The following is a 12,289-nucleotide window of genomic DNA, read 5'->3' on the forward strand; positions in this document are numbered from 1 at the left end:
CCAAGCTTCTTGATCATCTTCACTTGCTCATCCAAGTAGTGGGTCTCCAGGAAGTCACATAACTGAAACCAAAAAGCAAAACTAGTTATGGCTAGTAGCAGATATCAAGGAACATCTGGAGCTCCCCCTCACCTCCATCTAGAGTTGGGATTTTAAATCCTCTTGGACTGGAGGATAGTCAAGTGGTGCAATCGAGATGATGTAAATTTGCTCAAATGATCCAGTAATTCATGTATAATAGATGCTTAGATCTTGGATACACCTGACATTTATTCTCAATGTCTACATTTGGCCAACCCCCCATGTTCTCCCCAACCCCCTGAAGGACCCAGGAGAGACACCCCAACACAAAGCAATTGGGCTTGGAGATATTTGATAGGCTCAAGGACAGCAAGGGTCCACCACCTCCAACATACCCAAAAAGCCCACATTAGGAACCTACATGAGGGTCGGTGCTGCCAGTGGAGAGTTTGTGCAGATCCAGCAGACTCTGGTTGACATTCTTCTCCAGCTGCAGAGCTCTCTGCATCGCCTCCAGACCATTGCTCCACTCATCCTGCTCTGGTTTCTGAAGGGGAAAGTCACAGTTCACTTACAATGAATTAAACAAAAAAATACACGAGACAGGATAAGGAAAACAGGGGTGAAAGGCAGCCAGAAGTCCATGTTACCATGAACCAATGTGTCACAGGAATATAGAATTACTGCATTAAGCCACCAGAACCATGGAATCAAATTGGAACTAATTGCTTTAGAAAGTATTGGAAACAATGGGATCCCAACAGAGAGCCACTCATTTATTGAATCCAACCTTGATGTCCTCCAAGATGATCCGGCCTCCACGCCGATTCTGGAATTTCATCAGTTTCTCCGCATCCTCGTGTTTCTCATGTGACTGCTCCTTGAGGGACTCGGCAAAGTGACGCAGGGCAACATCGTCCCGGTCAAAGTAATAGGACTGTGGAGAGAATTTTAAACAGCTTCAGAGTGAGTTATTTATTTTTGCAAAAATAGATACCTTTGGTTAAACAAGCAAAATATAATTCACTTCACTAATCAACATGTTGACCAGCTTCTCCTCCCAAGAAAAAAAACCAGGATGAAAGACTCAACCAGCAAAAAAACACTAATGTTAAGGATTATATTTCATGTCCAGTCAAACTAAACTCTACTGCTGGGTAAGTAGCACCTCCTCTACCTCCCGTCATTCAGATGAGATGTTAAACAGAGGCCCTGTCTGTCCTCAGGTGGATGTGAAAGATCTCAAGGCACTACTTCAGAGAACAGGGGAGTTCTCTCCAGTTTCCCAGGACAATATTTATCCCTCAACCAACACCACTAAAACAGATGATCTGATCATTCCCATGGTTTGTGAGAGCTTACTGTGCACAAATTGGCTGCTGCATTTCCCACATAACAGGTGAATTCATTGGCTACAAAGTACTTTGGGGAGGTAGTCAAAAGGAACTATATAAATGCTTATTCTGTCCATTCTAAAATGAAGTTGGGCATAGAATGAGAAAATTCCTCAATTCCAGTAGTTTTACACCACAATGTAGTGCAAGAGATCTAGGCTCAGTGAACAAGGCTTCAACACCAGGATTCCCAGGACTTCACTTCCAGTTATAGAGAAAGCTAGTGAGGACCTGCCATCATTTCACTCACTACAGTCACCCCACTGAAACTGAACTTTGTCTCATGTCAACAAGCACCAACAGTCACTGGACCAGGTTTGTGCTCTTCTGTTACAAACTCAGGCAGCAGCTGAGCAAGTTCCATATATTAAACCTGGTCAACAGAGTGCAGCTGCTACAAGGAGCAGGCCATTAACTCAACAAGATCACCCTGAAGTACTCACTGCCCAAAGATTGCTTCCCCAGGTAAGGAAGTCAAGAGAAATATAGTTTAAAACCAGTTCATGGAACTGCAGAATTTCCAACTTTTCAGAATACAGCAACAAGGAATACAAGACTCACCATGGAGAGATAAACATAGGAGGAATAGAGCTCCATGTTGATCTGCTTGTTGACAGCATCCTCACAGTCCTTGTGGTAGTTCTGACGCACTTGGGAGGCCATCTTCACTATTTTCTGTTCTACTATTACTGCTCACTATCACCTAGAAAGTTCAAAAACTAATCCTTTCTACCCCCCAAGCTCTTGTATTTATACTACTGGGACAGCCTGCATTCAAACAAGGAATGACATGACCAACGATGATTGACAATCCCTGAGAGCCAATCAGGAATCTTTCCTGAATCCAGGCACCAATTAACAAAGGAGAGGGGGTGTGGGGGAGGAGGGGGGGAGACCCAGAGCCAATCAGAGCTATGGAAAACCAGCAGGTTTGGGAGATCAGTCTCGGTGATGTCACTGCTTTTGGGTTCCTTGGCCTTCTTCAAATCTGAAAGTCTCTCGTTGTTTGATGCTCTCATTTGAATTAAATGACAATTTGCTGCTTTCGAAAAGCTCAAAGTGCTGAGAATCATCCTTCGCTATCGATGAATTTTCCTACAATTGTTCCTTCATCGTCGCTGGGTCAAAATCCTGGAACTCCCTCCCTAACCGCATTGTGGGAGTACCTTCACCACATGGACTGCAGCGGTTCAAGAAGGCGGCTCACCACCACCTTCTCCAGGGTGACTCGGGATGGGCAATAAATTCTGGCCGTTGACAGCGACGCGCACATCCCATGAATTAATGTTCGAAAAAATGGAATAAATTGATTGGAAACATCTTTGTGTGTCATGGAACCTACACCAGAGTATTATTCATTCCCATTTTCAGATTCTGTAGAACCGGGACCCATGAGGCTTGACTTTCCATTAAATATTTCTCCCCACCACACAATCCCTTCAGATGTAAAGACAGAAATTTCTCTTCCAGAAAAAACAGGGGTGTATTATCTTGCCCGTCACTCGGGGAGCTGCTACCAGGGCTGTGCTTCTTTGTAGTCAGACTGTAGGAAATGTATCGGCACGGAGCGGGGTGAACGTCGACCTCATAGATTTTGTGAGATGCAAACAGTTACCATTAGTGCCGTTCTGACCTCAGTGCGGGGAGTGCTTGCAGCCGAACCGCACCCGAGTTCAACGTGTTAAATTGGTATAGAACCTCGGTTAGACTGCACTTGGAGTACAGTGCACGGTTCTGGTCTCCATAAAATCACAGAATAGTGCAGCACAGAAGGAGGCTATTCGGCCCATCGAGTCTGTCCCGGCTCGTTCAAAGAGCAATCCAGTTAGTCCCACTCCCCCGCTCTTTCCCCAGGTACCTGGAATTTTTTCTACTTCAAGTATTTATCCAATTCCCTTTTGAAGGCCACTATTGAATCTGTATCCACCGCCCCATCAGGCAGCGCATTCCCAATCCTAACCACTCCTTGTGTAACAACGTTTTTCCTCCTGTCGCCTCTGGTTCTTTTGCTAATCATCTTAAATCTGTGTCCTCTGGTTATCGACCCTTCAGCCATTGGAAACAGTTTCACTTTATTTACTCTATCGAAACCCTTCATGATTTTAAACGCCTCTATCAAATCTCCTCTTAGCCTTTTCTGCTCTAAGGAGAATATTACAAAAAGGATATAGAGGCACTGGAGGAGGTGGAAATTTGATTTACAAGGATGACAGCAGAACTGAGAGGTTATATCGATCAGGAATGACTGAACAGGCTGGGGCTCTCTTCTCTAGAAATAAGGCGGCTGAAGGGTGACCTAACAGAGGTCTTTAAAATTATGAAGGTGTTTTGATAAGGCAGATGGAAAGAAAATGCTTTCACTTGTGGGGGAGTCCAGAACTCAGGGCCATAAATATAAGATAGTCACTAATAAATCTAAGAGGGGATTCAGGAGCAACTTCTTCAGTGGTGAGAATGTGGAACTCACTACCACATGGAGTAGTTGAGACGAAGAGCAGAGATGCATTTAAGGGGAAGTTTGGTAAGAAGGGAAAAGAAGGATATGCTGATCGGATTAGATGAAGGAGGGCGGGAGGAGGCTCGTGTGGAGCATAAACACTGGCACGGAGCAGTCGGGCCAAGTGGCCTGTTTCTGTGCTGTAAATTCGATGTAATTCTTAAAACACGGGCTCCTGTAATGTTTTTCACATCGAGTGGGCTGAAGACTTTGTTTTGTCTGAAACATGAAGCCATCCAACCCGTCAGCACGCAAACCCATCCCGACTCGTAGAATTGCGGCTCATCGTCGTGTGAAATGTGGGGACTCAGATACCCCAGAAATGCCTCTGAGAGATGCAAAGACATCAACGTGGAATTGCTGAAGACGGCAATTTCATTGCAGCCGCTGCAGTTCTCAGCGAAGTTCCTAAATTAGCGTGTAAACACTGGCGTGTTGCAGCTGCAGCATCATCAACGGATGAATCCATTCCTGGGGGTGAAGGACACAAATGGAGATGCAGTCGGATTTGGAAAGGATGATTGCTATTTGGTATGAACTGCACAATGGGCCTGAATACCAATCAATACATTTAAGGAGCAGCTGCCGGTATTGGGTTTATACATTGATGGAACAGGCAGGGAGGGGGAAAGAGTTTCAGGAGAAGTATCTATTTAACTTGGGGGTTTTACTTTGTGCATTTAATGAAATACATTTACTGCTTCCAGAAGGATTATATTTTGTGGGAATACAGTTCCACACGGATTCCTCATCCTTCAATACCTTACCCAAGACCATGAGTGTTGGCAGGATAGTCAACCATGGTGGGAGAGGGGGAAGGAGAGGGGTCCCAGAACAAAGCCCAATAGGGTATTCACACTTTCCCAGTAAGAAACCTTTGAATTCTCTACCCCAAAGGGCTGTGGATGCTGAATCATTAACTATATTCAAGGCTGAGATAGATTTTTAGATTGTAGTGTGATCAAGGGATATGGAGATCGGGCTGGAAAGTAGAGGTGAGATTGAAGATCAGCCATGATTTTATTGAATGGTGGAGCAGGCTCAAGGGCCGCATGGCCTACTCCTGCTTCTAATTATGTTATGTGGATAGCAAGCTGATATGGCAATTGTTGATTCTCCTCCACCACCACATCAATTGTAATCCCCTTATCATGAGTTCAGTGAGCTCCAACATTGCTGGTCTGTGCAGCAGTTATTTGTTTCGCTGCCCAGAAAGGCTATAGCGGCACTGGTGAGTTTGTTAACAGAGTTACCCCCACTAATGACTGATGGGGATCTGTAGCAGTTTGCTGAATACAAACTGCTCTTGCCCAGGGAAAATATAATTCTTAGAGAATGCTAAACCAGAGCTTTCTCTTCATTGGACTGAAATGACAGAACACAGTCACAGGAAATCATCCTTGTGTTTATTATAACTTGTATTTCATTGTAGTGGCTAAATTATAACTCTCCAAGCTCTCAAGGGCAGGGGGAATATTCATCACCATGGCAACAAGTACTTCTATTTAACTGCCTAGACCCCAAGCTGTGGAATTCCCTCCCTAAACCTCTGCCTCCTTTAAGACTCTAAAACCGAATTCTGACCAAACTTCAAGGGGCCCTGGTCCCATTAGCTCATTTGGCTGAACACACCTTTGTACATTAAGTTGTTGTATTACAACATTGCAGTTTGCTTGCAACTCAAGATTGACAAATTTCCAAGAAATACATAGAATATCCAAGTTAAATAAATTAAAATTACCGCGGCAAAAAAAAACTGTTCCCATTGGTGGAAGGGTCGAGAACCAGAGAACACAGATTTAAGGTGATTGGCAGGGGGCCCACAGACGACATGAGGAAAAACTGAACAGAGCGAGTGGTCAGCATCTGGAATGCACTGCCTGAGGTTGATAGAGGTAGACTCAATCTCGGTTTCCAAAAAGGGAACTAGACAAGCACCTGAAGGAAAAAATGGCAGGGGTCCACACAAAGGGCAGGGTGTGGTACTAGCCGAAGTGCTCCTGCAGAGAGCCGGCATGGGCTCGACAGGCCGAATGGCCTCCTGTGCTGTAACCATTCTATGACCAAATCCCATGACAACACTGCTGCACAGCCCAGTGTAATACTGGAAATGTAAGCAAGTTCACAGAACATCACAGAAACCCCACAGTGCAGATAGAGGCCATTTCGGCCCATCGAGCTTGCACCGACACACATCCCACTCGATCCCCATAACCCCTACACCAACACATATCCCACCCTATCCCAGTAACCCCACGTATTTAATCCCCCCTAACGCTAAGGTTCAATTTATCATAGCCAATCAACCTAACCCGCACATCTTTGGACTGTGGGAGGAAACCAGAGCACCCGGTGGAAACGCACGCAAACACGGGGAGAATGTGCAAACTCCACACAGAGAGTCACCCGAGGCCAGATTCGAAACCGGGTCCCTGGCGCTGTGAGGCAACAGTGCTAACCACTATGCCAACTGGAACAAAAACCACTAAAATTTACAAGCAGACAAAATCCAGTCCAATATAGAACAGTTTATTTACAGTTAGTGACATTTCACATTAAGAGCCCAGGTCTCTCAGCTCTTGCACAAAGTCACAAGCCATCATTCCCTACAAGACAGGAGTCTCGCACACAATTATAAATACAAGTACTAAACACAATAGGCTTCATCCCTGCAGTCACTCTTCCCCCAGGGTGTGCTTGTCAAACAGGTACTCTCCCATGCCATTCTCAGGGGCTCCCAGTCTCTTCAGGTTGGTGATGTGATCTCCAAGCTTCTTGATCATCTTCACTTGCTCATCCAAATAGTGGGTCTCCAGGAAGTCACACAACTGGGGAAAAGAGGGAAACTAGTTATGTCCAGCAGCAGATTTCAAGGAACATCCTAGCTTCCCCCCCCAGAGTGTTTAATCCACTTGGACTGCAGGATAGTCTAGTGGTGCAATTGAGATTAATGGAATTACTGCATCATTAGATTAAACTTCCTGCACAATAGGGGCATAGATCCTAGAATCACTGGGACACATTTACTAGTCACTGTCCACAGTAGGCCAACCTCCCACCACTCAAACCTAAAAAAGGCACCAACACAGCTATTGGGCATGAAGATCTTATAAATAGGCTCAAGTTTCCACCACCTCCAACTGAACATATGCCCACATTACAGCATCAAGAACTTACATGAGGGTCGGTCCTATCAGTGGCGAGTTTGTGCAGATCCAGCAGACTCTGGTTGACATTCTTCTCCAGCTGCAGAGCTCTCTGCATCGCCTCCAGACCATTGCTCCACTCATCCTGCTCTGGTTTCTGGAAAGGGAAATTCAGACAGTTCACTGTATAATGGAATAAACAAACAAGAAAGTATTGAAGGAAATTAGGGGTGCAAATATCTAATTTTACCATGAACCAATGTGTTAGAAGAAAATAGAACTACGGCATTAAGCCAACACAACTACTGGAGTCAAATCACAGATGTATTTAAGGGGAAGCTAGATAAGTACTAGGGAGAAGTGTATAGAAGGATATGCAGATAGGGTTAGATGAAGCACGGTGGGAGGTGGTTCGTGCAGGATACACTCCATCATGGACCCACTTGGTCAAATGGCCTGTTTGTTATAAATTGGAACAAATTGCTTTAGAAAGTATTTGAAACAATCAGTCTACGGGGACCCAGACAGAAGGTCACTCGTTTATTGAGCCAAACCTTGATGTCCGCCAAGATGATTCGGCCTCCACGCCGATTCTGGAATTTCATCAGTTTCTCCGCGTGCTCCCGTTCCTCGTGTGACTGCTCCTTGAAGAACTCGGCAAAGTGACGCAGGGCAACATCATCCCGGTCAAAGTAGAAGGACTATGGAGAGATCAGAAAAGTAGTTGGGTATCCCAAAGCAGATCAATCATGGGTATCGTACATAAAGCCAACCTGGATTATGCTTTCTTTCAAAGGGTTCAAGTCTCACTGAACTCGTTGTACATGAAAACTAGCACAGGCCTACTTACTGCACTAACCTGGTAGCGAGTGGACAATCTTACCCCTAGCAATAGGGGAACTGGCCAATGGAAATGGCAAAAGAACCAGAGGCTACAGGAGGAAACTCAAGTGCATGCGCTGCCTGAAAGGGTGGTGGGAGCAGATTAAATAGTAACTTGCAAATATTGGCCCAGATCTAATGCCAAGGGGCACTAAACAAACCCATTAAAGTAGAGTCTAGTCACAGTGCACAATATGTAGTACATCAAAGAGAAACTGGTCTGAGTCTTACTGGCTACATTCATCCCATGAACTAAAATTACCACAAGCAGCATTAATTTGGCACCTTCAACACTAATCAAGGTATGTGATACCAAGGAATAAAGGTTCATAAACCTTCAGAATTTGAAGTGCTTGGTCATGGTCAAGAAGTAGAAAAGCAGAGGAGTTAAGGGAGAGTTCCACTGAGTAGGGTCAAAGTGGCTGAAGGCTTTACCACCATTAAAGCAAAGGGAGCTAGAGAAAAAGACAGAAGGGCACAAACTAGTACTTAAAACTAGGAGGTTAAGAATATTAGGAACAGGAGTAGGCCATTCAGCCACCCAAGCCAGCTCCACCATTCAATTTGGTCATAGCTGACCTGTAGCTTTACTCCATCTCCCTGGAGACCCTTACCCAACAAAACATCTGTCTTCAAAGCTCCAATTGTCCCAGCATCCACAGCTTGCAGGATGGGAGGGCAGGAAAAGAAAGCGTTCCGGATTTCCACCACCCTCGTGTGAAAAAGTGCTTCCTGACTTCCCTCCTAAATGGGCTACTTCTAATTTGAAGATGACATCCCCTCATTGCAAAAGCAAGGTAGGAAAAAGCCATGGGGTGATTTAGAAGTGAGGATAAGAATTCTGAATGCCACACATTGAATGCAGAGTGTATTCCAAATATAATCTTCAACACCCTCACAAGAGCCCAATAGAGAGTCATTAAGATACTCAGAATAAGGTTCAGCTATTGCAAGGACCAGGAGAGGCAGTTTGTTGATGAACACACAAGCTGATAAATTGCATTATTATAGCTTTAAAAAATGAATTTACTGTGCATAGATTGAGGGGTGGGCTAGATACAGCACAGAATTTAGTAAAGTCACATTACATAGTCTCCATTGTGAAGTGGTCAGAAATACAAGACTCACCATGGAGAGATAAACATAGGAGGAATAGAGCTCCATGTTGATCTGCTTGTTGACAGCATCCTCACAGTCCTTGTGGTAGTTCTGACACACTTGAGAAGCCATCCTAATTATTAGTTTTATTTTAAAAATCTAAGCTTTGTTGGAGTAAGAAACTGAGATTTAACCAAACTCCTAGTATTTATACTGCTGGATAATCCAGGGCGTGGCCGCCTAGATGATGAGTGACATTCCTCAATACCCAATCAGAAGTGGCAGCGTCTCTCAGAGCACCAATCAAGTAAAGGGAGGAGGGGAGATGACTCCCAGAGCCAATCAGAACTTTGAAAAATGAGTGTCATTGGCTGACATGGCAATAAGGACCCCAAGGGAAGGGAACAGTAGCCTCGTGGTAAATTGCCTGAACTAGTAATCCAGAGGCTTTGATTAATGGGACGTGAGTTGAAATCCATCCACAGCAGCTGGGGCATTTAAATTTATAGAAAAAAAAGAAGGATCCCAATCGCCCTGACTTTCCTCAAACACAGTTTGAATATCTGGAATCACAGGCTTATCTTTCAGCTAATCCATTGGGACGATTAAATCATCAATCAGAAACATTTAAACCATAAGTTACCCCCTTTTTAAAGGGGCACAAACAATAAGTTCCAAATTATGACAAAACTAAAATAAAAACCTTTTAAATTATAATTGAGTTCCCTGGATCCACTCTGCACTCCAGTCCCTCTGGTGCCCACCGGTTAGGGAAAGCCTCAAAGGGAACCGTCAGACACTGCGTGCTCCCTCTTCAGGGACACCCAGGCATTGGTTGTAGCCACGGAAGAGAGGCGGGCAGCCGGAGCGAACACCCCCCACCCCATCGACCGCGCTCTGCCTGGACCAGTTGAGGGCCACCTTGCCCAGGTTAATTGAATCCTCCGTTGTTTGCGAGTCAGTGTCTTTTTAATAGTTCTGCGTGGTTCAGTGGGTTGGTCATTTTCAGGTATCTGTGGGTTTGAGGCAACATCCAACCAGATCAGTGAATCTGCAAAGCGGGTCAGGCGAATGGAAAGTGCGTGTGAAATAGCAGAGGCTCTGACCATCATTTTCCAATCTTCTCTGGCTTCAGGTGTGGTGCCAGAGGACTGGAGGACTGCTAACGTGGTACCGTTGTTTAAAAAGGGACCATGTACAGCAAGCACCTCAAAGCACTGGAGAGGTACCACCGACGCTGCCTCCGCAAGATCCTGCAAATCCATTGGCAGGATAGACACTCCAACGTCAGTGATCGCGCTCAGGCCAACATCACCGGCATCGAAGCTTTGACAACGCTCGATCAGCTCCGATGGACGGGTCACATTGTCCGCATGCCCGATACGAGACTCCCAAAACAAGTGCTCTACTCGGAGCTCCGGCACGGCAAGAGAGCCCCAGGTGGGCAGAGGAAGTGCATCAAGGACACCCTCAAAGCCTCCTTGAAAAAGTGTAACATCCCCACCGACACCTGGGAATCCCTGGCCTAAGACCGCACAAAGTGGAGTAGAAGAATCCGGGAAGGTGCCGAACACATCGAGTCTCTGCGCCGGGAGCAAGCGGAAGCTAAGCGCAGGCAGCGCAAGGAGCGCACGTCAACCCAAGCACCCCACCCACCCGCCCCCTTCAACCACCGTCTGCCTCACCTGTGACAGAGACTGCAGGTCCTGCATTGGACTCATCAGTCACCTGAGAACTCGTTTTAAATGTGGAAGCAAGTCATCCTCGGTTCGGAGGGACTGCCGAAGGAGAAGAAGAAGTTTAAAAATGGAGAATGGGATAGACCGAATAATTACAGGCCAGTCAGCCTAACCTCAGTGTTGGGAATATTATTGGAAACATTTCCGAGCGACAGGATAAATCTTCATTTAGAAAGACACGGATTAATCAGGGACAGTCAGCATGGACATGTTAAGGGAAGGTCATGTCTGACTAACTTGATTGAATTTTTTGAGGAGGGTCGATGAGGGTAGTGCGTTTGATGTAATCTATATGGATTTTAGTAAGGCTTTTGATAAGGTCCTGCAAGGCAGACTGGTCACAATAGTAAAAGCCCATGATATCCAAGGCAAAGGGGCAAGTTGGATCCAGAATTGGCTCAGAGGCAGGAAACAAAGGGTAATGGTCGAAGGGTGTTTTTGTGACTGGAAGGCTGTTTCCAGTGGGGTTCCGCAGGGCTCAGTACTGGGTCCTTTGCTTTTTGTGGTATATATCAATGATTTAGACTTGAATGTAGGAAGTATGATTAAGAAGGTTGCAGATGATACAAAAATTGGCTGTGTGGTTGATAATGAAGAAAGCTGAAGACTGCAGGAAGATATCAATGGACTGGTCAGGTGTGCAGAACAGTGGCAAATGGAATTCAATCTGGAGAAGTGTGAGGTCATGCATTTGTGGAGGGCTAACAAGGCAAGGGTTAAATGGTAGGACACTGAGAAGTGCAGAAGATCAGAGGGACCTTGGAGTGCATGTCCACAGATCTCTGAAGTTAGCTGGACAGGTAGATAAGGTGGTTAAGAAGGCATACGGGATACTTGCTTTATTAGCCGAGGCATAGAATATAAGAGCAGGGAGGTTATGCTTGAAATGTATAAAACACTAGTTAGGCCGCAGCTAGAGTACTGCGTGCAGTTCTGGTCACCACATTACAGGAAGGATGTGATTGCACTAGAGAGGGTACAGAGGAGATTTACGAGGATGTTGCCTGGGCTGAAGAATTTTAGCTATGAGGAAAGATTGGATAGGCTGGGTTGTCCTATTTATCCCTCAAATAAAAACAGAAAATGCCGGAGACACTCGGCAGGTCAGGCAGCGTCTGTGAAGAAAGAAACAGAGTCAACGTTTCAGGTCGATGACCTTTCGTCAGAACTGGAAAAAAGCCGGAAATGGAACAGATTCTTAAGCAAGTGAAGAGGCTGGGAAAGGGGGGAGGGGAGGAAAGAACAAAAGGGACGGTCTGTGATAGGCTGGAAGGCAGGAGAGATTAAGAGACATTGAGAGATATTCAAGGCAAAGGGAGATGGTAATGGGACAGGTTAAGAAACAAAGGATGGCTCTAGATGAAGTGTAAATTGTGCTTTCTTTTAATATTAATCCCTCAACCAACATAACAAAAACAGATGATCCAGTCATTATCACAGTGTTGTTTGTGGGAGCTTGCTGTGTGCAAATTGGCTGCTATGTTTCCTACATTACAACAGTGACTACACTTC

General features: G+C 45.4%; 2 protein-coding genes across 2 annotated transcripts; both read right to left on the reverse strand.

The window, feature by feature from the left end:
* Window positions 1-6: 6 nt before the first annotated feature.
* Window positions 7-2,147, reverse strand: LOC147080812 (ferritin heavy chain, oocyte isoform-like; the record flags this gene model as incomplete). The annotated part of the gene is made up of 4 exons (XM_085981070.1): window positions 1,977-2,147; window positions 812-958; window positions 443-568; window positions 7-62 (listed from the first exon to the last, which is right to left on the reverse strand). Coding segments are annotated over exons 1-4 (431 nt in total), but the record flags the coding sequence as incomplete, so codon positions are not given.
* Window positions 2,148-6,425: 4,278 nt separating this feature from the next.
* LOC147080813 (ferritin heavy chain B-like) lies at window positions 6,426-9,249 on the reverse strand. The gene is made up of 4 exons (XM_085981079.1): window positions 9,069-9,249; window positions 7,613-7,759; window positions 7,090-7,215; window positions 6,426-6,740 (listed from the first exon to the last, which is right to left on the reverse strand). The coding sequence occupies exons 1-4, from the start codon at window positions 9,168-9,170 to the stop codon at window positions 6,588-6,590; spliced, it is 528 nt and encodes a 175-aa protein (XP_085837205.1). The 5' UTR covers window positions 9,171-9,249; the 3' UTR covers window positions 6,426-6,587.
* Window positions 9,250-12,289: the final 3,040 nt, after the last annotated feature.

This window comes from Somniosus microcephalus, unplaced genomic scaffold (assembly GCF_052327205.1).
Source record: "Somniosus microcephalus isolate GS21.2 unplaced genomic scaffold, FLI_Smic_1.0 scaffold1109, whole genome shotgun sequence".
NCBI classification, from domain to species: Eukaryota; Metazoa; Chordata; class Chondrichthyes; order Squaliformes; family Somniosidae; genus Somniosus; species Somniosus microcephalus.